The sequence below is a fragment of the Nerophis ophidion genome, linkage group LG13 (genome assembly GCF_033978795.1).
Source record: "Nerophis ophidion isolate RoL-2023_Sa linkage group LG13, RoL_Noph_v1.0, whole genome shotgun sequence".
Lineage (NCBI taxonomy): Eukaryota > Metazoa > Chordata > Actinopteri > Syngnathiformes > Syngnathidae > Nerophis > Nerophis ophidion.
This window is the reverse complement of record NC_084623.1, coordinates 36,621,106-36,648,041: the sequence shown is the minus strand read 5'-3', so window position 1 is coordinate 36,648,041 and position 26,936 is coordinate 36,621,106. Positions and strand designations below refer to the sequence as shown.

The following is a 26,936-nucleotide window of genomic DNA, read 5'->3' as shown; positions in this document are numbered from 1 at the left end:
ACCATAATTTTTTGCAAATATTAGCTCATTTGGAATTTGATGCTTGCAACATGTTTCAAAAAAGCTGGCACAAGTGGAAAAACAGACTGAGAAAGTTGAAGAATGCTCATCAAACTCTTATTTGTAACATACTACAGGTGAACAGGCTAACTGAACAGGTGGGTGCCATGATTGGGTATAAAAGCAGCTTTCATGAATTGCTCAGTCATTCACAAACAAGGTCACCACTTTGTGAACAAATGCGTGAGTAAATCGTAATAAGAAAATTTCTCAACAAGCTATTGCAAGGAATTTAGGGATTACACCATCAACGGTCCTTAATATCATCAGGCGGTACTGCATCAAAAACCGACATCGGTGTGTAAAGGATATCACCACATGGACTCAGGAATACTTCAGAAAACCACTGTCAGATATGGCGGGTCACTTTAATGAGGTGGCGGGCCACATTACATGATGTGGCAGGCAAATGATTGATTGATTGATTGAGAAGTTTATTGACATCTTAAAGTATTGAAATCATGTATTGCTTTAAAAAGGCAAATGGATGGCACAAAAAGCCAAAAGGCTTGTTTCCATCGTGGTCCATTAAATATTCATCACATTTGATGCATTCAATAATAAAAGATATATAACCACTAACATCCATCCATCCATCCATTTCATACCGCTTGTCCCTCTTGGGGTCGCGGGGGGTGCTGGAGCCTAGCTCAGCTGCATTCTGGCGGAAGGCGGCGTAAACCCTGGACAAGTCACCACAGACAACATTCACACTCACATTCAAACATTAGGGCCAATTTAGTGTTGCCAATCAACCTATCCCCAGGTGCATGTCTTTGGAGGTGGGAGGAAGCCGGAGTACCCGGAGGGAACCCACGCAGTCACGGGGAGAACATGCAAACTCCACACGGAAAGATCCTGAGCCCGGGATTGAACTCAGGACTACTCAGAACTTCGTGTTGTGAGGCACATGCACCAACCCCTGTATCACCGTGCTGCATGTATATAAAAAAATGAAGTCAAAAAAATGGATAAATGATGTACATATATATACACAGTACACGTCAGGTGAGCAAAACTACATGAAGTGGCGCAAATTTTTTTAAATATGTATGTAAAAATATATGTAATAATTGTGCATGGAGGCAGTTTATATTTGTATGTTATTCACTGTTACAAGCGGCCCTTAATGAAAACGAATTTGACACCCCTGATTTAGCGAAATCGTAATTATACGTTGTTTTTTTTAATTTCATTTTCACATTCGGGCGCAAAAAAAAAGCACATACCTGCCTTTTCTTTAGTTTTTCCCCCTATTGTAACAATCACTTCAGATTAGTTTTGTATTTCTGGTAATGCCATTTCTATTTCCTCCCTTAAACACATGAAACATTGGCCTCTGTGCGCACTGACACCGACTATGGCAGCCATTCATTAAATATACAAGGAAGAGCTTTAAATAAACCTGAGCTGAGTGGGCTGCTCTACTAAAAGCTACCTGGGGACGACAAACCAAAATGGGCAATGGACAGCACTTTTGGAGTATATTTCTAATGATCTATAAACAGTACATAGCAAATATATGTTTAAAGAGGTTCTGTTGGCCATCCAGCAATCTTATAGAAGACGGCATCATTTGATTTGATATAATCTCTTCACTCAAGTGTGATCACTTATTCATGTGTGCTTAGTTTTAGAGGCTGGCCTCACTGTTATGTCATCTTTAAATTTTACAGCTTCTTTTTCCATTACTGTTACATAATGATGAAAGGAGGTGAATACCGCAGGAAATCAACCATGCCCAACTATTACAGTCACACTACCTTAGAAGTGTGTGTGTGTGTGCATGTGTATGTAGTTCAGGGGTCACCAACCTTTTTGAAACCAAGAGCAACTTCTTGGGTACTGATTGATGCAAAGGGCTCCTAGTTTGATACACACTCTTAAATAAATTGCCAGAAATAAACAAATGGCTCAATTTACCTTTAATAAATAAACCTACATATATAAGAAAATGGGTATTTCTGTCTGTTCCATTGTACATTTTTTTTCCTTTTACGGAAGGTTTTTTGTAGAGAATAAATGATGAAAAAAACACTTAATTGAACAGTTTAAAAGAGGAGAAAACACGGAAAAAATGAAAATAAAATTTTAAAATATAATTTATCTTCAATTTCGACTCTTTAAAATTCAAAATTCAACCCAAAAAATGAATAGAAAAACTAGCTAATTCGAATCTATTTAAAAAAAAAAAAACATTTATAGAACATTATTAGTAATTTTTCCTGATTAAGATTAATTTTAGAATTTTGATTACATGTTTTAAATAGGTTAAAATCCAATCTGCACTTTTTTATAATATATAACAAATTGGACCAAGCTATATTTCTAACAAAAACAAATCAATATTTCTTCTAGATTTTCCAGAACAAAAATTTTATAAGAAATTTTAAATACTTTGAAATAAGATTTAAATTTGATTCTACAGATTTTCTAGATTTTTCCAGAATATTTTTTATTTATTTTAATCATAATAAGTTTGAAGAAATATTTCACAAATATTCTTCGTCAAAAAAACACAAGCTAAAATGAAGAATTAAATTAAAATGTATTTATTATTCTTTACAATAATAAAAAAAAAAAAACTTGAACATTGATTTAAATTGTCAGGAAAGAAGAGGAAGGAATTTGAAAGGTAAAAAGGTATGTGTGTTTAAAAATCCTAAAATCATTTTTAAGGTTGTATTTTTTCTGTAAAATTGTCTTTCTGAAAGTTATAAGAAGCAGAGTAAAAACAAACACGTGAACACCAAGTCTTTGAAATATTTTCTTTGATTTTCAAATTCTATTTGAGTTTTGTCTTTCTTAGAATTAATGATGTCGAGCAAAGCGAGACCAGCTTGCTAGTAAATAAAATTAAAAAATAGAGGCAGCTCACTGGTAAGTGCTGCTATTTGAGCTATTTTTAGAACAGGCCAGCGGGCGACTCATCTGGTCCTTACGGGCTACCTGGTGCCCGCGTGAACTGCGTTGGTGACCCCTGGTCTAGTTGTTGTATACTGTCGTGTCAAAGGTGCGGCCCAGCCGATATTTTCAACCTGTGGTTTGTTTTTTCTTTCAGTCGCACATTCTAAAAATGACGACAATTAATAAGATATTACAAACCCAGAACCAGTGAAGTTGGCACGTTCGTAAATGAAAACAGAATACAATGATTCGCAAATACTTTTCAACGTGTATTCAATCAATCAATCAATGTTTACTTATATAGCCCTAAATCACTAGTGTCTCAAAGGGCTGCACAGACCACCACGACATCCTCGGTAGGCCCACATAAGGGCAAGGAAAATTCACACCCAGTGGGACATTGGTGACAATGATGACTATGAGAACCTTAGAGAGGAGGAAAGCAATGGATGTCGAGCGGGTCTAACATGATACTGTGAAAGTTCAATCCACAATGGATACAACACAGTCGCGAGAGTCCAGTCCAAAGAGGATCCAAGACACAGCAGCGAGAGTCCCGTTCACAGCGGAGCCAGCAGGAAACCATCCCAAGCGGAGGCGGACCAGCAGCGCAGAGATGTCCCCAGCCGATACACAGGCGAGCAGTACATGGCCACCGGATCGGACCGGACCCCCTCCACACGGGAGAGTGGGACATAGAAGAAAAAAGAAAAGAAACGGCAGATCAACTGGTCTAAAAAGGGAGTCTATTTAAAGGCTAGAGTATACAAATGAGTTTTAAGGTGAGACTTAAATGCTTCTACTGAGGTGGCATCTCGAACTGTTACCGGGAGGGCATTCCAGAGTACTGGAGCCCGAACGGAAAATGCTCTATAGCCCGCAGACTTTTTTTGGGCTTTGGGAATCACTAATAAGCCGGAGTCCTTTGAACGCAGATTTCTTGCCGGGACATATGGAAAAGACTGCAAAGACAAGATATTTAATGTTCGAACTGAGAAACTTCTTTTTTTTATTTTTTTGCGAATAATCATTAACTTAGAATTTAATGGCAGAAACACATTGCAAAAAAGTTGGCACAGGGGCATTTTTACCACTGTGTTACATGGCCTTTCCTTTTAACAACACTCAGTAAACGTTCGGAGACCAATTTTAGAAACATTAAAGGTGGAAATATTTCCCGTTTTTGCTTGATGTACAGTTTAAGTTGTTCAACAGTCTGGGGTCTCCGTTGTCGTATCTTACGCTTCATAATGCGCCACACAGGGGCGTCCATGATAACGTTGCTTGGATGGCCGCATACAGTGGGGCAAAAAAGTATTTAGTCAGCCACCGATTGTGCATGTTCCCCCACTTAAAATGATGACAGAGGTCTGTAATTTTCATCATAGGTACACTTCAACTGTGAGAGACAGAATGTGAAAAAAAAAATCCAGGAATTCACATTGTAGGAATTTTAAAGAATGTATTTGTAAGTTTTGGTGGAAAATAAGTATTTGGTCAACCATTCAAAGCTCTCACTGATGGAAGGAGGTTTTGGCTCAAAATCCCAGGATACATGGACCCATTCATTCTTTCCTTAACACGGATCAATCGTCCTGTCCTCTTAGCAGAAAAACAGCCCCAAAGCATGATGTTTCCACCCCCATGCTTCACAGTAGGTGTGGTGTTCTTGGGATGCAACTCAGTATTCTTCTTCCTCCAAACACGACAAGTTGAGTTTATACCAAAAAGTTATATTTTGGATTCATCTGACCACATGACATTCTCCCAATCCTCTGCTGTATCATCCATGTATCCAACCCCCAATTCCAACTTTGGCAATACGTCCCTTTTTTTAATAGTCTTTGGTATGACTCGGCATTGAACTCACAACCTTCCAGTCTCAGGGCGGATACTCTAACCACAAGGACACTGACGTAGTCCTGGTGGTGATGTTAGTGCACCGGCCGAGAAAAATGAGCAGACTACATGAAGAGCATCCTGTAATTTATATTTTGATATTTTTTTTATCCTGATAGATTGAAGATTAACACCAATGAGTTGACTGATGATCATTATTACATAATTTCTTCAGAAAATCACGTCAAATAAAGATAGAATACTATTAACCGCAACATGTAAGTGTAAAAAAAATCCCCATTATGATTTCTACATTAGGCTTCACGGTGGCAGAGGGGTTAGTGCGTCTGCCTCACAATACGGAGGTCCTGAGTAGTCCTGGGTTCAATCCCAGGCTCGGGATCTTTCTGTGTGGAGTTTGCATGTTCTCCCCGCGACTGCGTGGGTTCCCTCAGGTTACTCCGGCTTCCTCCCACTTCCAAAGACATGCACCTGGGGATAGGTTGATTGGCAACACTAAATTGGCCATAGTGTGTGAATGTGAGTGTGAATGTTGTCTGTCTATCTGTGTTGGCCCTGCGATGAGGTGGCGACTTGTCCAGGGTGTACGCCGCCCGATTGTAGCTGAGATAGGCACCAGCGACCCCCGCGACCTCATAGGGAATAAGCGGTAGAAAATGGATGGATGGATGGATTTGTACATTTTCAAAATGTGCTTGTTCAATTTTTAAACAATCTGAAGTTGTCATTTTTACGTTATTGTGCCGTGATTTTACCAATCCGGCCCACTTGGGAATAGATTTTTTCTTTGTGGCCCCTGATCTAGAATGAGTTTGACACCCCTGCCCTAAGACCTTTAAGAGCAATATGCAGTTGGGCAAAAAAGTATTTAGTCAACCACTGGTTATGCAAGTTCTCCCACCTAAAATGATGACAGAGGTCTGTAATTTTCATCATAGGTACACTTCAACTGTGAGAGACAGAATGTGAGAAAAAAAAATCCAGGAATTCACATTGTAGGAATTTTAAAGAATTTATTTGTAAATTATTTTGTTTAAAATAAGTATTTGGTCAACCTTTCAAAGCTCTTACTGATGAAAGGAGGTTTTGGCTCAAAATCTCACGATACATGGCCTTATTCATTCTTTCCTTAACACGGATCAATCGACCTGTCCCCTTAGCAGAAAAACAGCCCCAAAGCATGATGTTTCCACCCCCATGCTTCACAGTAGGTGTGGTGTTCTTGGGATGCAACTCAGTATTCTTCTTCCTCCAAACACGAGTTGAGTTTATACCAAAATGGATACATGGATGATACAGCAGAGGATTAGGAGAATGTCATGTGGTCAGATGAAACCAAAATAGAACTTTTTGGCACTTATTTGTTACTTATTTATTATACTTATTTTCCACCATAATGTACAAATACATTATTTAAAATTCCTTCAATGTGAATTCCTGGATTTTTTTTCACAGTCTGTCTCTCACAGTTGAAGTGTACCTATGATGAAAATTACAGACCTCTGTCATCATTTTAAGTGGGAGAACTTGCACAATCGGTGGCTGACTAAATACTTTTTTGCCCCACTGTATATGTAAATAAGTATCCAAGAATAGATCTTACTGTAGGTTATTTGTCCATAGGGGCGGCATGGCGTAGTGGGTAGAGCGGCCATGCCATAAATCGCTGCTGTTGTGTCCTTGGGCAGGACACTTCACCCTTGCCCCCGGTGCCGCTCACACTGGTGAATGAATGATGAATCAATCAATCAATCAATCATCAATCAATCAATGTTTATTTACATAGTCCTAAATCACAAATGTCTCAAAGGACTGTACAAACCATTACGACTACGACATCCTCGGACAAACCCACATAAGGGCAAGGAAAACTCACACCCAGTGGGCAGGGAGAATTCACACCCAGTGGGACGCCAGTGACAATGCTGACTATGAGAAACCTTGGAGAGGACTTCAGATGTGGGCAAACCCCCCCCTCTAGGGGACCGAAAGCAATGGATGTCGAGCGGGTCTTACATGATACTGTGAAAGTTCAATCCATAGTGGCTCCAACACAGCCGCGAGAGTTCAGTTCAAAGCGGATACAAGACAGCAGCGAGAGTACCGTCCACAGGAAACCATCCCAAGCGGATGCGGATCAGCAGCGTAGAGATGTCCCCAACCGATACACAGGCGAGCAGTCCATCCTGGGTCCCGACGAGCGGTCCATCCTGGGTCTCGACTCTGGACAGCCAGTACTTCATCCATGGTCATCGGACCGGACCCCCTCCACAAGGGAGGGGGGGACATAGGAGAAAAAAGAAAAGAAGCGGCAGATCAACTGGTCTAAAAAGGAGGTCTATTTAAAGGCTAGAGTATACAGTTGAGTTTTAAGGTGAGACTTAAATGCTTCTACTGAGGTAGCATTTCGAACTGTTACCGGGAGGGCATTCCAGAGTACTGGAGCCCGAACGTAAAACGCTCAATAGCCTGCAGACTTTTTTTGGGCTTTAGGAATCACTAATAAGCCGGAGTCTTTTGAACGCAGATTTATTGCCAGGACATATGGTACAATACAATCGGCAAGATAGGATGGAGCTAGACGGTGTAGTATTTTATACGTAAGTAGTAAAACCTTAAAGTCACATCTTAAGTGCACAGGAAGCCAGTGCAGGTGAGCCAGTACAGGCGTAATATGATCAAACTTTTTTGTTCTTGTCAAAAGTCTAGCAGCCGCATTTTGTACCAACTGTAATCTTTTAATGCTAGACATGGGCAGACCCGAAAAAATACGTTACAGTAATCGAGACGAGACGTAACAAACGCATGGATAATGATTTCGGCATCTTTAGTGGACAATGAATGAATGATAGGTGGTGGTCGGAGGGGCCGTAGGCGCAAACTGGCAGCCACGCTTCTGTCAGTCTACGTCAGGGCAGCTGTGGCTACAGATGTAGCTTACCACCACCAGGTGTGAATGAATGATGTTTTCCCACTTTCTGTGAGCGCTTTGAGTATCTGATAATACAAAAGCGCGATATAAATGTAGTCCATTATTATTATTATTATTATTATTATTACCATACATTACGTAGTCAAACCTTTATTTCAATCTGTATTAAATTGTGCAAATATATCCACCCAAAACCAATGAAATGTAACCACTTTTCTATTACAATTACCGGGTAACAACAATCTAATTTGAGGATGCAATATAATTATACTAAGATATCAATTTCCCTATAGATAAAACACACATAGCCTTTACATTTATCACAAATATAAACACTCTAAATGCTTTAAAGGAAGCCATTTAGTTTGATACTGGAGATTTATTTTGAAGGCTAATTTAGTATAGTATGAAGCCACAATCCACACGTTTAACACCAGAGGTTCCAGGTATTTCTCAACCTCTTAAACAATATAGAAGGTCGTTAACACTGATGTTTTGTAAGCCTTGACCTATAAATAATTGTTTTAGGTATACCCACCGATGTCGCATCATCGTTGTGTTTCCTCCTTGCAGTTGGTGATGTACATCGGCCAGGTGATGAAGGACGTGCTGAAGTTGCCCCGTCCTCTCTCCCCGCCAGTGGTCAAGCTGGAGACACGTGTGGATGCAGAGTACGGCCTCCCCTCCACGCACGCCATGGCCGCCACCGCCATCTCCTTCACGTTGTTGCTCAGCGCCCCCTCTAGGATCCAGGTGAGCATCACCCACACCTGCCAGAAAACGTGCGTAAAGCATCTTAAAAGAATTCCTGTAAAAATATTAATTGAATAATGAATTAATATTTTCATTCAATCATCATACAGTGAAACCCACTTATTTTGAATTTTTAGTTCCCCAAACCTCCAAACAGTCACCAGTGGACAATGTGATTTGTGGTTTATTTACTACTATAATGCTAAATTGATAAATTTACTTAAGGTTTGTGTGTACTACAACATGTGCAATCTGAATAACACAGGCAGCCCAGCCGGCAAAAGACATTGATACAACGTTGATTATGCATACCATATTTTGTGGACTGAATAATAAGGCGCACTGCCGATGAGTGGGTTATTTTCCATCTTCTTTCATATATAAGGCGCACCGGATTATAGGGCGCATTAAAGGAGTCATATTATTATTTATTTTTGTAAATTGAAAACACTTCCTTGTGGTCTTCATAACATGTATTGGTATAAATGTTGCATTGATTATGTTTTACAGATCATCACGGACCCAGACTTAAACATGTTGAAAAACTTATTCCGGTGTTAACATTTAGTGGTCAATTGTACGGAATATGCACTGAACTGTGCAATCTACTAATAAAAGTTTCAATCAATCAATCAATCAATCAATCCGCTTTCTGACAGTCGCTTCCGGATGCGCCATTTTGTGAGCGGTCTTATTTACGTGGCTCACCTTCAGCAGCGTCTTCTCCCCGTCATCTTTGTTGTGGCGGTGTAGCGTGCAAGGATGGGAGTGGAATAAGTGTCAAAAGATGGAAATAACTGTTTTAATGACATTCAGACTTTACTTAAATCAATAACGGAGCAGCATCTTCTCATTCGGAAACAACAAGACCGGAAATGTGTCCTGTGAAAAACCGTCTGACCAGAACTCTCTAATAACTGAAGTTCTTTGGGTGAAGAATGTAAACTCACTACACCGGTATGTTTTAGCGCTTTCATGGCGAGTTTACTGACAGATATAAGTGACAACTTTAGACTAATTTATGTTAGAAATGGCAACAGCGGAGAATGAATGTCCCATAACAAGAAGATAGAGAAAAAGAAGTGTATTGACCACGGCTGCGGACTACAAGCCGGATGCGCGCAATTTTTCAGGATTTTTGCAGATCCCAAATACAGATCAGTGGAAGGTAAGAAAAGTTTATTTTGCATAATAATAACGCCAGACAATGTCTTACCTTATACACAGACCATAATAATACTCGTATGTTGAAGCACATCAAGCGATGCAGCTTCATAGCTTACCAAAGTTGTACTAAAACATTTTGATAGATTTTTGAGCACCTTGTCTAATGTTCTATATTTTCAATGGAACATATACAGTAAAATGTGGATGTTGTTTACATTAATCATATTGCCATCATATTGCAGTCTACATGTGTATCTTATGTTTGACTGCCATCTACTGGTCACACTTATCATTACACCATGTACCAAATAAAAGTGCCTAAAGGTCGGTAAGTAAAACCAGAATTATTCCGTACATTAGGCGCGCCGGGTTATATGGCGCACTGTCGAGTTTTGAGGGGAAAAAAAGGATTTTAAGTGCGCCTCATAGTCCGGAAAATACAGGTCATAAGAATATAAAAAGTTTCAGTTTTACAGTATTTGGAATTAACTCATTAGCTTACGGTCTTTAGTGGATCAGAGAAATTCCCCTTCCTGGGTGGTGAGCCTGCTGAAATCAGATGTGTACGTGGGACAGTATTGACAGTCAAAGTTGCATACGATGTGAGAGATGACATCAGATATGTAAGTGGGACAGTCAGAGTTGCTAAGAATTAAAGAATTATCGAAAATTCCTTTGGAACTTCTTGGGGTCAGTTTTGACTCCACTTGTGGAAGAGTGGGTCATGATGCAAAAACTGCAATTCCTTCATCTTAACAAAAAAATTGGATAAAAATGCAAATGGCCTCAGGTCACAAACATGTTTGATATAAAATGTTGGTGTTTTTTACTTGAGTCATATCACCATCATATTGCAGTCTACATGTATCTCTTATGTTTGAGTGCCATCTACTGGTCACACTTATCATTAAACCATGTACCAAAAAATTATTCCGTACATTAGGCGCACCGGTCGAGTTTTAGGGAAAAAAAGGATTCTAAGTGAGCTTTATAGTCTGGAAAATACGGTACATGTTCTTTAAAACTGACTTTGAAACAAAGTTGCAAAATAGTTGTATTTGTAAATTGAGACAACATTGATGTCTAACATTGGATCGACGTTGGTTGGGAAATCACCAAATGTCAATGGTCAAATCAACATATGCAGCTGAAACCGGCTCAAGCACCCCCCGGGGTAGAAAATGGATGGATGGAAATCAACGTCACAACCTGACATTGAATAAACGTTATTAAAAAATATCTTGATTCAACATTGTATTTGTGGTGTAGAATATTGGTTGTAAAATGACCAAAATTCAATGGTCAAATCAACGTCAGAACCCAACATTGAATAAACGTCGTCAAAAAGCAAAAAGTTAGGTTTGAGTTGCTCAACTTCAGGACCTTTTATCAAATTCGGAATGTACGTGCAAACTGGCACAGTTACGCACAAATGGCTGCAACACGGTCCAAAGAAGGCGATCAGTTGGAGAAAGACAACCTTCCGTGTTCGTTTATTGTCATGCAATGTTAAAACTGCATGTCAGCTCTCACCAAATGCAAATATTAGACGTATCATGTCCCAAGCAATTCAATCTTTGAGTTGATGAATAATTTAGGGCTGATTTGGAGACAAAATACATACTTTTGGTATTTATTGACATTTTATGGCATTATTTTTTTAATATAGGAGATGTATTACTAACAACTTTTTGCGACATGCATTTTCTTCTGTTTGCATCATTACAACGCGCTATTGCAGTCATTGCCCATGTTGTGGCAAAAACCTTGGTCGTTTTGTTGTCTAGATTGCGTTTCTATATTGCAGAAAAGGATTATAGTTGTGTGTCGCATGTTCAACAACAGCAGAAAACCACAGGTTAAAGCAGGGGTGTCAAACTCAAATACAGAGTGGGCCAAAATTTTAAACGGAACAAAGCCGCGGGCCAAGGTTGAACAAATTAACCTTTTAATAGGGACCCAAACAAGTTTTGCATTAAATATTGAACAAGCAAGGCTTATACAACTTTAGTGACATGCAAAATCCAGTTTCAAATAATAATAATTAAAAAAAATATCAATGGCATATCAAATAAAATTTAAATAAACATTTTATGCATTTTTTTCTATTTGCAATCTTCTGAGGTAAATATCCAATTTTTTCCACAGGCTAATAATAAATTTGCAAATAAAATAACAATATTGAATGAACCAAACATTCAAGCCTTGAAGTAGCAAGAGAAAATGCATGAATAAAACGTTAATTATTGGTCAGTTTGCTGGAAGTTTCCCGGAAGAGTTAGTGCTGCAAGGGCTTCTGGGCATTTATTCTGTTGTGTTACGGTGCGGATGTTCACCTGAAATGTGTTTGTCATTCTTGTTTGGTGTGGGTTCACAGTGTGGCGCATATTTGTAACAGTGCTAAAGTTGTTTATACGGCCACCCTCAGTGTGACCTGTATGGCTGTTGACCAAGTATGCCTTGCATTCACTTGTGCGCGTGTGTAACAGCCACAAATATTATGTGACACGCTGTTAGTATGGAGGAAAAGCGGACGTGACGACAGGTTGTAGAGAACGCTAAAGGCAGTGCCTTAAATGCACGCCCCCAATATAGTTGTCCAGGTGGAAATCGGTAGAAATTCAGTAGAATGGTTGCCCCGGGAGATTTTTGGGAGGGGCACTGAAATTCGGGAGTCTACCGGGAAAATTAGGAGGGTTGGCAAGTATGAGTATTAGCGGTGAATGTGGTGTTACAGCGGCACCGACGCTGTATAACACCGGCGGGCCAGCTCTAATGCTAAATTGATATTGCCTCAAGGGCCAATTTAAATTACACGGCGGGCCAGACTTGGCCCGCGGGCCAGAGTTTGACACCCATGGGTTTAAGCATGATGCCAGATTCGCATTAAATGTCTTCATGGTGACAGCATGCTAAAACAACATTTAAATAAGGCGGTTTGGACCACTTTTGCACTTGTTATCAATTGTGCACGCAATATTAGTAGATCACACATAACACGGCCATTAGTAGCACACACAATTTTATAATTTGTACACGCTGTTTAGCACTTGTTATTTGGCCCTATATTTCTTATTTTCTATCATGTGTAAAGGACATTTAAAGGATTAAATTATTTAAGGAACTTTATTGTCATGCAACGCTAAAATTGCATGTCAGCTCTGACCAAATGAAAATATTAGATGTATCATCTGCCAAGCAACTCAATCTTTGAGTTGATGAATAATGTAGGGCTGATTTGGAGACAAATTAAATAGTTTTGGTATCTGCTGGCATTTTACAGCATTTTTTTTTTAATATAAGAGATGTATTAGGCGGTCTGCACCCCTTTTGCACGTGTTATCAATTGTGCGCGCAATGTTAGTAGATTCCACACAATACTCCCATTAGTAGTACACGCAATTTTATTATTTGTACATGCTATTTAGCTCTGGTTATTTGGGAACTTAGTAAATTGTCATGCAATGTTAAAATTGCGTGTGCTATTAGTGGTGATCTACTAAGTTTAAGACAATTCCACAAAGTGTTCTCTTATTCCTTTATGCCATATTGTCCATCAACAGTCCTAATTGAGCTGTTGGACAATGGCCAAGGAGGGGCGGGGCCAGCAATCATCGTCAGTCTCCATCAGCAACACCCGTCGAGCTGCTTTTGGTTCTCCTGACAGACTCGACGGAGTCCATGACTGTCAGTCCCGCCTCTTTCTCTCCCTGTCACCAAGTCAATAAAACAATCTACGTCACAATTTGAAAGGAGAGCATTTTAAATGATTTGCGGATCACATTCTGTTGTGATGCCTTTTCTGTTCGAAGACCAACATATACTGTAGCACAGGTAACTTTGGCATAGATTCCTGCAAGGCATGCAATGTTGCCCAGGGTTCTGAATGGCTAAAGGGCCTCAGGGCAACCTTCAAGGTTCCACGAGTTGGTCAGAGGTCACGGCAGTCAATCACAAAGCGACCCCCTCCTACTCCCGTCATCCTTTGTGGCTCTTCAAAAAAAAAAAAAAAGCTACTCTTTATGAACTACCAGTGAATAGACTTCCAGCTGCCAAGAACAGGAAAAGACCCAGGAAAAAACAAGGCAGAGAAGTGAAAGAGAAGTTGAATAAAGCTTCTATTCTGACTGGTATTGTAATGGACGAGGAACAAAACCATAGGTAAGGAGGGGAAAAGATCATCTTTCTTGCTTAAGACAAGACTCGTACGTCACCTCTTAAAAGGGCAGATGAAGGAAGGCTTTGGAAAAGAAAAGAATGGCAGGATGAGACACCTGCAACTATGGATGAGTACCACATTTGGTACAAACCCAGTTTCCATGAGTTGGGAAATTGTGTTAGATGTAAATATAAACGCAATATGCAATGATTTGCAAATCATTTTCAACCCATATTCAGTTGCATATGCTACAAAGACAACATATTTGATGTTCAAACTGATAAACATTTTTTTTTGTGCAAGTAATCATTAACTTTAGAATTTGATGCCAGCAACACGTGACAAAGAAGTTGGGAAAGGTGGCAATAAATACTGATAAAGTTGAGGAATGCTCATCAAACACTTTTGTGGAACATTCCACAGGTGTGCAGGCTAATTGGGAACAGGTGGGTGCCATGATTGGGTATAATAGCAGCTTCCATTAAATACTAAGTAATTCACAAACAAAGATGGGGTGAGGGTCACCACTTTGTAAGCAAATTGTCAAACAGTTTTAGAACAACATTTCTCTACGAGCTATTGCAAGGAATTTAGGGACTTTACCATCTACGGTCCATAAAATCATCAAAAAGAGAATCTGGAGAAATCACTGCACGTAAGCGATGGTATTACGGACTTTTGATCCCTCAGGCGGTACTGCATCAAAAACTGACACCAGTGTGTAAAGGATATCACCACATGGGCTCAGGAACACTTCATAAAACCACTGTCTGTAACTACAGTTGGTCGCTACATCTGTAAGTGCAAGTTAAAACTCTACTATGCAAAGCCAAACCCATTCATTTATCAACAATATCCTGAAACGCCGCCGGCTTGGCTGGGCCCGAGCTCACCTAAAATGGACTGATGCAAAGTGGAAAGGTGTTCTGTGGTCTGACAAGTCCACATTTCAAATTATATTTGGAAACAGAGGACGTGGTGTCCTGCAGAACAAAGAAGAAAATAATCATTTGGATTGTTATAGGTGCAAAGTTCAAAAGCCAGCATCTGTGATGGTATGGGGGTGTATTAGTGCCCAAGGCATGGGTAACTTACACATCTGTGAAGGCATCATTAATGCTGAAAGGTCCATATAGGTTTTGGAGCATCATATGTGGTCATCCAGGCAACGTTATCATGGGCCCCCTGCTTATTTCAGCAAGACAAGTGTTACAACAGCGTGGCTTCGTAAAAAAAAAAAAGAGTGCGGGTATTTCCCTGGCCCGCCTGCAGTCCAGACCTGTCTACTATCGAAAATGTGTGGCGCATTATTAAGCGTAAAATATGACAGCGGAGACCCCGGACTGTTGAACGACTGAAGCTCCACATAAAACAAGAATGGGAAAGAATTCCACTTTCAAAGCTTCAACGATTAGTTTCCTCAGTTCCCAAACGTTTATTGAGTGCTGTTAAAAGAAAAGGCGATGTAACACAGTGGTAAACATGTCCTTTCCCAACTACTTTGGCACGTGTTGCAGCCATGAAACTCTAAGTTAATTATTATTTGCAAAAAAAAAATAAGTTTAGGAGTTTGAACATCAACTATCTTGTCTTTGTAGTGCATTCAATTGAATATGGGTTGAAAGGATTGCAAATCTTTGTATTCCGTTTATATTTACATCTAACACAAATTTCCAACTCATATGGAAACGGGGTTTGTACTTTGGTTTGGAACAGACCTAAGGCTGTCAGTACTATATACTTCAATACATTTGTTTCGTGTGGTGTCACATACGTTTGAAGACTCTGCACCAATTTTTTAATTTTTTTTTCCTGTCCAGCTTCTCAGGCAAATCATATAGTTGATGTAGATGCCCATATGCTCAGATTTACTTTCCAAAAGATAAGTGTAGGATACTTCACTTGTTGCCTTATTTGAATTTGACTTTATTAAATGTATTTATATTATCATTTGGTGCAGCCGGGCCGGAGCAGGAGGGGATAGAAAGAGAAAAAAAGGAAGACAGAGGGGGAAATTGTGGGGATAAGAGGGGGATTAGACAGAGAGACAAAAACAACAACAGCAAATACAACAATAACAACAACAACAACAATAGAACAACACCAGCACATACGATATGTACAAATATGATCGTAAAAGTGAAAGCAAAGAAGCAGTTAGCGAAATAAATAATAATATAGAAATGACAATGAGTATTTTTACATTACAACTGGAGCAATACAAATACCAATAGAAAAAGCACTATTGATCATGAACAATACCAATAGTTTACCTGTGAGACTTGTGTGGCATAGCGATGCCGGATTTGTTCTTCCAGGGATGCGTCGGGCAAGAACACAACGTAAGGTAAGCAACAAAGGATTTATTAAACTAATAAAAAGGGCTAGGAACAAAAATACTGGTGCTAACAGAAAGGCAAACAAAAAACGCTAGCATGGAAAGTAGGAACACAAACGGAAACACAAACACATGGCACGAAGGCATAGAAAGGAAAAACAAAACAAGTAGCATGAAAGCTAGAAATAAAATAAAGCGTAGCGTGAGAGCTATATATAACAAGTGATCAACTGTTGCGTGAAAGCAAACTAGGATCCGAGAAAGAAGAACGAAAAGGGGCAGACTTAAATAAGGCAGTGATCAGTGGGAACAGGTGTGCGGGAACCGAGAGTAGCAGGTGGAAACAATATGCAGCCATGGTGACGAAGCAAACAGGAAACAAGGAAGTCCAAACAACAGGATGTGAAAAAAGGAACAAAGCAACAATATGTGAAGATCCGACCATCGGATCACAACATTACCTCTATTATTAACAATACATTTGTTCAAATGCAACAATTGGTATACATAATGATAACTAGAGAGATTAAAAAAAAGGAATACCGAAAGATGGAGGGGAAGAGAGAGAGGCAACCTATATTAATCTTGTAGATTGTTATAGTAACAATGCTTTGTCAGTGTGCCATGTGTTACCCAGTTTCCCCTTTTTTTTAAATGTATTTATTTATGTTTTAATCAAGAAAAAGGGAGTTTTTTTTTGGGTTGGTGCACTAATTGTAAGTGTATCTTGTGTTTTTTATAAAAAAAAAAAAATGTTTTTTTTTTTTTTTTTTAATTATAAAAAATTCTTCTGCGGCCCAGTACCACATGGAAGTGTTTTCCATTTAGGAAAATTATATATATAATATGACTCCTTTAATGAGGCCTATAATCCGGTGCGCCTTTGGTATGAAAATAGACCTGACTAGACCTGCTCATCGGCAATGCGCCTTATAGTCCGGTGCACCCTATCTATAGTCTGGAAAATATGGTAATTATAGTGGTAAAAACTGTGGTCGGTGCTTTATGCAGGTTGTAGTCAACTGACTCTCCTGCCACCATGGCCACCAAACACAACTAGTCACGTGACTCCTATATTCTCAGGATGTTCGATCCATTGCAACTGGACCGTTTGGTTTGTCTCAGAAGACGTTTTGCCTCTCATCCAAGTAGGCTTCATCAGTTCATGTTCATAGACTTAGATCGGTCAGATCCAGTCTATTTATACTCCAATGCCATGAGAGTGTGCCTGGGCAAGTATGGTTCTTCCTTATTGTAGTGAAAACTGCCAAAGAGAAATCCTAGCGTCAATGCCAAGGACAGTCAATAAAGTGGAAATTCCCCTCGTTTTCATTGAGGTATTGAGTGGCAACGTGGCCAGCAAACACAACTGCTCACGTTTCTCTCCTGCCAGTTGCATGACAGATGACGTCATATGTGTAAGTGGATAGTAAGAGTTGCTAAGAATTAAAAGTTTGTAGAAAATTCCATAGGAAGTGCTTCGAGTCATTTTTCATAAATTTCTTAAAATTTATGAAAAACTGCAAATGGCCTCATGTCACAAATATTTTTATGAGGAATGCCTGGAATATGAATATATTATTCTATATTTATTTTTAAAGGTTTAGAAAAATAACAACATGCAAAGACATGCACCTGGGGATGGGTTGATTAAATTGGCCCTAGTGTGGGAATGTGAGTGTGAATGTTGTCTGTCTATCTGTGTTGGCCCTGTGATGAGGTGGTGACTTGTCCAGGGTGTACACCGCCTTCCGCCCGAATGCAACTGAGATAGGCTCCAGCAACCCCCCGCCACCCCAAAAGGGACAAGCGGTAGAAAATGGATGGGATGGATGTATGGACCCCACATCTCCCGTCCAAAGGCACAACCTAGTAACTCATTTCTAGCTGATTTTGAGAAAACTAAGGAAAACCAATCTATCTTGATGCTGTCTTACAAAGATCTACAAAGTCATCAAACGTATAGATGTTTTCTTGAGCTTTCATTTTCTTGCCAATTGAGCCATGGATTGAATCTGCTCTCATGAACGTGTGTGCCCTTTCTCCAGATATTTTATTACAATCTCGGGTGGGCCCCATTCTGCGTTTGCACATTGGGCAAGAGCCGTGTACAGCGTCCAGTTTTTATTTTGACCTCCACAGTTATCTGCCCAAAAGGGGCTTCACGGTGGCAGAGGGGTTAGTGCGTCTGCCTCACAATACGAAGGTCCTGCAGTCCTGGGTTCAAATCCAGGCTCGGGATCTTTCTGTGTGGAGTTTGCATGTTCTCCCCATGAATGCGCCCCCCGCGACCCCGAGAGGGAATAAGCGGTAGAAAATGGATGGATGGAAGTTATCTGCCCAAAAGAGTATGCAAGGGGAAGAATCAAGAACAATACATCTAATGAAGGTGCTTGCAACGTCCTGGGCCAATCTTCCAAATATCCCCTCGTGCCATAATATCACATAATCAGGTTGACCGTCGGCCCCCATTCGTGCAAATGTCTCATTAAAGACAATAAGGCGACGGACAAAGAAGCTCCGATTGGTCCCTTGAGATACTAGGTTTTTCTGTTGTATCTACGCAGTTATGTGGTAGTTGCTAGGTTATGCCATGCGCGTAACAGCTTACTTACGGAACAAATTACAATATCACATACACTAAAGTAAAGCATATCACCTAGGAACTCCAAAATTATCAGCTGAGTTTTGACCAAAATTGAGTTACTGGGTTTTGCCTTTGGACGGGAGACATGTGCATCTAAGGAATAATGGCAGACTACTTCTTGTTTAAGGCAACACACTGTAGCCTATACAGTACTGCCATCTATCCATCCATTTTTCTACTGCTTGTCCCTTTGGGATGGCGGTGGTTGCTGGAGCATTTCTCAGCTTCATTCGGACAAGTCGCCACCTCATTGCAGGGCCAACACAGACAGACAGACAACATTCACACTCACATTCACACACTAGGACCAATTTAGTGTTGCCAATCAACCTATCCCCAGGTGCATGTCTTTGGAGGTGGGAGGAAGCCGGAGTACCCGGAGAGAACCCACACAGTCGTAGGGAGAACATGCAAACTCCACACAGAAAAACCCCAAGCCCGGGGATCGAACCCTACCGTGCTGCCCTACTTCCTGCTTAAGGCAACATACTGTAGTCTATACAGTAATGCCATCTACTGTCTTAGAATAGCAACTGCATGCAAAGTCCACTATATAGTACAGTACTTGCAAATGAGACACAGAAGTGTAAGAAAACAAGATAAAAAATTGGGCCGCGCAGCTCAGTGGTAATAAATGTTAATTGTTTATAAAATAAAATATAATACATAAAAGTACAGAAAATTGGTATTGTTGAGTGCCGATATTAATTTCCATAATTGTATCAGTTCAAATGTGAAAGGTACCTATCCCTAACTGCACCCGAACATTAACTGACATATTGAATCATCTCATTGTAAATTGATCCCTTTTTTGCGCATTTTTGTGTGTCAGTTCCAGTTTGAGTTGGGTCTGCTGATGGCGGTGACGCTGTCGACAATGGTGTGTCTGAGCCGTCTCTACACTGGCATGCACTCTGTTTTGGTGAGCTCGTCCAACCACGCACACACGCACGTTCTTGTATTTGTTACCTTCTTGAGACCTCTGAAAAATGCCAACCTCTTTAGGACCACCCTTTCTAGATCTATAAATATTTGTATTTACCACATTAATAATATATACATACTATGCTAGTATAAAAAAGGTAAGTTGTTAGATATTTAAATTTTTTTAAATTTTTTTTTAATTGTTTTTTAATCTTCATTATCTACTACAAATTATTACAGTATGTTTCTCTATAAATATATATATATATATATATATATATATATATATATATATATATATATATATATAATTTTGGCTTATTGGGGTGCATTTCAATTTCTTACACACACTTGTTATTACATATGTTGGCCAGAAGGGGAGCACTTCAATTTTTTTACACACATTTGTTATTTCATATGTTGACTAGAGGGAGAGTACTTTTAAAATAGACACACAGTCAATTTGAAAAATGTGTCCTTTTTGGGACCACTCTGATATTCTTTTATATTATTTTTTGTTTTTTGTAAAGTGCTTCAGGCCGATGACAAACGAGTCACGAACCACAGATGGCCCCCGTGCCGCTCTTTGGGCAACACAGCTGTAGAATCTGTTAATGGCCACTATGGTATTAGTTCCGGAATGTATTTGTTCATCCTATGGTCACATATAGGACGTGGATTGTCTTATGTCCGCACCGGAAGTCATAAAATCAGCTGATCACCTGGCAGGGTTTTTTTTGGGATGAATAGGTAAGTCCTTCTTTAGCTGCCGTCTTGTTTTATTATATATTGCTGCCTTTGCACCTGTCAACGTTTACTTTTGTATGCACATTGAATCAACAAAAAAATCCTGACTTTGGAGCAATGTTCACAGACTCTAGTATTTGGCTCTTTATTAGATGCAATGGTTTCCCGTATTAGGACCATGATTTCTGTCCTAACTTGTTCACCGGTCCTATTATGGAAGGTACTTTTCTTTGTTGATCTCTCAAGAAGGGTAGAAATACAAGCACACACACACACACACACACACACACACACACACACACACACACACGTTTCCTTACCGTCCTCGTGATTATCCTATCCCCAGTCAGGATTCAGCCTGTGTCACTCATTGCCTCACAACAACCAAACCCCACACAGACCTAAAAAACACATGCATGACAGAAATTCTGCAAAGCTGAACTGACCTTGTCAAGGCAGAACAGTAATGAAAAACTGGACAATAAAGAGTCTTTGAGGTCTTCTAGCGATGGTATTTATGACTCTCTTCAGGCAGACTGATCTTGGACAACCTTTCCTTTCAAAGATCTGTTCAAAAATATAACTTTTAAGATATATTATATTGTATAAGCTAGTAGTTATGCAATAAGATTTGTGGGAATTATTAGTTGCTCTAAAATATTGATTACAATTTCACTTGGCTTGTTTATGCATCGTAAACATTCCATAATGTGTGACCTTGTCACTCATGTGTTGACAATAAAATCATTATTTAGAATGTTACCTAACCTAAAAACACTTTGTGGCACAATAAATGATGTACACAGGCCACAAATAATAGGGGTGTCAAAAAAAAAAAAAAAAAGATTTACAACTAAATCGCAATTCTTATTTGTAACAAATCTTAATTGATTAAAAATATTCGAAATATATTTACAAAATATATAATTTTATAAATACATTTACATCGAATTATATATTTATATAATTGTATTTTTAAATATTTTTAAATAATTTAAAATGGTAAATATATTTATACTTTTATTTTTTAACTAATTTTAAATTATATATATTTTCATTAAAAAAAATAAAAAAATAAAAAAGGTGTATATATGTGTGTACATATGTGTGTATATGCACGACCCTGAGAGAGACAAGCAGTAGGAAATGGATGGATGGATGAATATGTCTCTTGTTCCTTTATTTGTATTTGACTTTAATAAATGTTTGGTTAAGTTTTATCAAACAAAACCAGTTTTAAATGCTTTTCCATTTTTTGGGAGGAAAATAGTTGAAATGTTTTTAAAAAAAGTATTGGTATTGGGATCGAGAATTGGTTTGATTCTGAATCAAATAAGAACCCCTAAAAATCAAATCGTGTGGGGCTGAAAAATTCACAGCCCTAACAAATAACCTCAATGCAAATCAAAAGCATTTAACAATATAGCCTACAAATAATACACACACTGTGTATACAAAATGAATCAACCTAAAATAAGCATTAGCAAAATATATAAATGTGGATACACATTTTACTATCTTACCTGGTGTGTGTACATCTAAACTAGGCTAATTAACAAATACATAACAACATTTTTTTTACCAGAAAAGTGCATCCAAGTAGTCAGCTAACACAATTGGAGCCACTGAACGATTTTAAGCTTAATACGACACGTTTAGGGACATGTGAGTTCATAGGCGCCCATCTACATATCTGCCAGTGGGTGTGGGGACGGGCGGTAAATCTGAGACTATGTCAGCAGGGCAGCCAAGTGCAAAATGTGTTACGATAAGAATATTTGATAACAATACGAGGATTTTGTTCGAACAGTAAGTTAGTTTCCATTGGAAATTCAGTGGCCTAGTGGTTAGAGTATCCGCCCTGAGATTGGTCGGTTGTGAGTTCAAACCCCGGCCGAGTCATACCAAAAACTATAAAAATGGGACCCATTACCTCCCTGCTTGGCACTCAGCATCAACGGTTGGAATTGGGGGTTAAATCACCAAAAATGATTCCCGGGCGTGGCCACCACTGTTGCTCACTGCTCCCCTCACCTCCCTGGGAGTGATCGAGGGGGATGGGTCAGAGAATAACTTTGCCACACCTCGTGTGTGACAATCATTGGTACTTTAACTTTTTAACTTGGAAAGTCAGCTGGTTTCATCGCTCTGACGTCACTGGCAGCACTTTATGCTCAAATGAAAACAATATTAATTTTCACTTTTATAAATGAGGTCAGTGTCCCACAAACTACCAGGAAGGATTTCTCTTTTGTATAGTCTGCCACTGACTTTGCTTTGACTTTCGCTTTTAGCTCGTTTTGCCCTTGCATGGACGCTCGTCTCTGTTTCATGATTGTTTTGTTGCAAAACCACAAAAAAATTGGGATTTCATTGGCTGTCAACATGTAACATGCAGCATTTTCGTAGGAACGTCCCCAATCTGCTTTCACTTTCTGTTTGAAATCATTGCAACACATTTGAGACACTAGTGATTTAGGGCTATATAAATAAACATTGATTGATTGATTGATTGATTTGCTGTCAGTTCTGTCTTCACTTTGCTCTGCGACAATCATGACCTTAAGGCAAAAAGGATGTTTCTCGTCAGTCGCAACAATAAAAGAGAACGTTTGTGTGGACAAATGCAACAAATTAAATTTTTAGCCCAACACTATTATTATTATTATTATTATTAGAGATGTCCGATAATATCGGACTGCTAATATTATTGGCCGATAAATGCTTTAAAATGTAATATCAGAAATTATTGGTATCGAAGTGGTACACAAACGTAGGGAGAAGTACAAAGCGCCAATAAACCTTAAAGGCACTGCCTTTGCGTGCCGGACCAGTCACATAATATCTACGACTTTTCACACACACAAGTGAATGCTACTCATACTTGGTCAACAGCCATACAGGTCACACTGAGGGTGGTCGTATAAAGAACTTTAACACTGTTACAAATATGCGCCACACTGTGAACCCACACCAAACAAGAATGACAAACACATTTCGGGAGAACATCTTCACCGTAACTCAACATAAACACAACAGAACAAATACCCAGAACCCCTTCCAGCACTAGCTCTTTCGGGACGCTACAATATACACCAACCCCCCCACCCCCCACCCCCCGCTCACCCCTATCCTGCCCACTTCAACTTCCCCATGCTGTCTCAAATTCCAAGCTGCTGTTTTGAGGCATGTTAAAAAAAAATAATGCACTTTGTGACTTCAATAATAAATATGGCAGTGCCATGTTGGCATTTTTTTTCCATAACTTGAGTTGATTTATTTTGGAAAACCTTGTTACATTGTTTAATACATCCAGTAGGGCATCACAACAAAATTAGGCATAAAAATGTGTTGATTCCACGACTGTATATATCGGTACTTAAAGGCAAAAAGGATGTTTCTCGTCAGTCGCAACAATAAAAGGAAACGTTTGTGTGGACGAAAGCAACAAATTTCATTTTTAGCCCAATCATCGGGTTCTATACAGGACAACACTATTGTTATTATTATTATTATTATTATTATTATCATCATCATCAGCTGTGAATACATAACTCAGAAAAGGGTAAACAATGGCTAATCGATATACTTAACATTTACAATCAATCAATCATCCATCCATCCATTTTCTACCGCTTATTCCCTTTCGGGGTTGCGGGGGGCGCTGGCGCCTATCTCAGCTACAATCGGGCGGAAGGCAGGGTACACCCTGGACAAGTCGCCACCTCATCGCAGGGCCAACACAGATAGACAGACAACATTCAAACTCACATTCACACACTAAGGCCAATTTAGTGTTGCCAATTAAACTATCAATCAATCAATCACAATAAATTTGTACTTATATAGCCCTAAATCACGAGTGTCTCAAAGGGCTGCACAAGCCACAACGACATCCTCGGCTCACATCAGGGATGGTAATGGTTATAGTTGTTATTAGAGATGTCCGATAATGGCTTTTTTGCCGATATCCGATATGCCGATATTGTCCAACTCTAAATATCAACCGATACCGATATATGGAGTCGTGGAATTAACACATTATTATGCCTAATTTTGTTATGATGCCCCGCTGGATGCATTAAACAATGTAACAAGGTTTTCCAAAATAAATCAACTGAAGTTACGGGAAAAAAATGCCGACATGGCACTGCCATATTTATTATTGAAGTCACAAAGTGCATTATTTCTTTTAGCATGCCTCAAAACAGCAGCTTGGAATTTGGGACATGCTCTCCCTGAGAGAGTATGAGGAGGTTGAGGTGGGGTGGGTAGGGGGCAGCGGGGGTGTATATTGTAGCATCTGGGTATTTGTTCTGTTGTGTTTATGTTGTGTTACAATGCGAATGTTCTCCTGAAATGTGTTTGTCATTCTTGTTTGGTGTGGGTTCACACACTGAGGCGCATATATGTAACAGTGTTAAAGTTGTTTATACAGCCACCCTCAGTGTGACCTGTATGGCTGTTGACCAAGTATGTTTTGCATTCACTTGTGTGTGTGAAAAGCCACAGATATTATGTGTCTGAGCCGGCACGCAAAGGCAGTCAGTGCCTTAAAGGTTTATTGGCGCTCTGTCCCTACGTCCGTGTACACAGTGGCGTTTTAAAAAGTCATACATTTTACTTTTTGAAACCTACACCAATAATTTCTGATATTACATTTTAAAGCATTTATCAGCCAATGGTATCGGCAGTCCGATATTATTGGATAATAATTATGAACACAGGTGGGTAGAGGAGCCAAGCATTGTAAGAGTAGTGTTACTTATGTGGTTTTTTGCTTGGTGGTGAGACAGAATTTGCCATCAATCCCACGTGGGTGCTCGAGCCCCGAAGCACCCACGGGATCGGCGTCTATGTTTGAGTTGACACACATTTGATTAAAATAGCATAATTACAATGAATATTTGACTTCCTTTCCAGGATGTTATCTGCGGTGTTTTGATCTCAGCACTGGTGATGGTTCTGACTTACCCGTACTGGGAATCCTTCGACCGGTTCCAGCTCACCAGCAGCGTCTCTCCCATGGCGGCGTTGGCGCTACCCCTCTTCCTCAGCTACACGTACCCAGAACTGGAACACTACAGCACCACGCGGGGGGACACCACCACCGTCCTTGGAGCCGGGGCCGGATGCTCTGTTGGGTATTGGCTCAACGAGCAGTTAGGGGAGACGTTTGAGCCCAAGGGGGTGCTGCCTGTACCTTTACCCGCACTGACCGCGCACACACTGGCGCTGGGCACTGCCCGCTTCCTTGTCGGAGTGGTGGCGGTGGTCGGAACCCGGCAGGTGATGAAAGCGGCCAGCTTACGTTTGCTGTATTGGTGGTACGACATTCCAAAAGAGGACCAGAGTGCCAGGACCAGGAAAGAGATAGAAGTACCGAGCAAGTTTGCCACGTACACCAGTGTTGGACTTGTTCATTCTTTGCTGGTCAGTAGAGTCTTTCTTTTACTGGGACTACTATGTTGAATGAACGTGTGGATAATCTGCATCTGCAATGACAAATGTGATTAAATGTAATAAATGTGTACTTTATATAATAAAGAGGAGACTGTTGGTGAGATTCTCATAAGTAATGCAGCAACGGCAGCTTTTGGGTCAACTGCCATTAAACTTCTTACACACTCCCATCATAAAAGAGCCCCTCTTAAACCCACTTTACACTAAGCCGGATAAGGTTATCCAGAATAAATCCCACCTAACCTTATCTGTGTCCACACACAACAATACCACCGTTTAAGACCCCCTGACCCCCTCCGTCCGCCAGCTTTGTGTGCAAGTTCTTAAAGGGGAACATTATCACAATTACAGAAGGGTTAAACCCAATAAAAATCAGTTCCCAGTGGTTTATTTTATTTTTCTAAGTTTTTTTCTAAAATTTACCCATCATGGAATATCCCGAAAAAAGGCTTTAAAGTGTCTGATTTTCACTCTCTGTAAATCCAGCCGTCCATTTTCCTGTGACGTTACTGCGTGATGGCAATACAAACATGGCGGATAGAACAGAAAGATATAGCGACATTAGCTCGGATTCAGACTCGGATTTCAGCAGTTTAAGCGATTCAACAGATTAGCATGTATTGAAACGGATGGTTGGAGCGTGGAGGCAGATAGTGAAAACTAAATTAAAGAAGAAACTGAAGCTATTGATTTATATCACGACGGACAAAGGCAACGCGGATGAATTCGGCGATCGCCTTCTAACCAACGATTGCATCTTTTGACCATTTGAGCAACTTAAATCCGTCGATTGGTAAGTGTTTGTTTGGCAATAAATGTGGGTGGAGGAAAAGGCTGGATGCAAATATAGCTACAAATGTAAATACAGCTAGCCTAAATAGCATGTTAGCATCGATTAGCTGGCAGTCATGCCGTGCGCAAATGTCTGATTAGCACATAAGTCAATAACATCAACAAAACTCACCTTTGTGATTTTGTT

The 26,936-nt window shown here is 39.7% G+C and overlaps 1 protein-coding gene across 4 annotated transcripts in view; it reads left to right on the top strand.

The window, feature by feature from the left end:
- The window catches only part of sgpp2 (sphingosine-1-phosphate phosphatase 2), a 53,174-nt gene extending 27,121 nt beyond the window's left edge, over positions 1-26,053 (top strand). For 3 of the 4 annotated variants that reach the window (XM_061918863.1, XM_061918860.1, XM_061918862.1), the window contains exons 3-5: positions 8,333-8,512; positions 19,656-19,745; positions 25,418-26,053. In XM_061918863.1, coding sequence (XP_061774847.1) covers positions 8,333-8,512; positions 19,656-19,745; positions 25,418-25,966 — 819 coding nt within the window. In that variant the 3' untranslated portion in view covers positions 25,967-26,053. The remainder of the gene's footprint in view (positions 1-8,332; positions 8,513-19,655; positions 19,746-25,417) is intronic. The other variant, XM_061918861.1, reaches the window with a different exon arrangement.
- Positions 26,054-26,936: the final 883 nt, after the last annotated feature.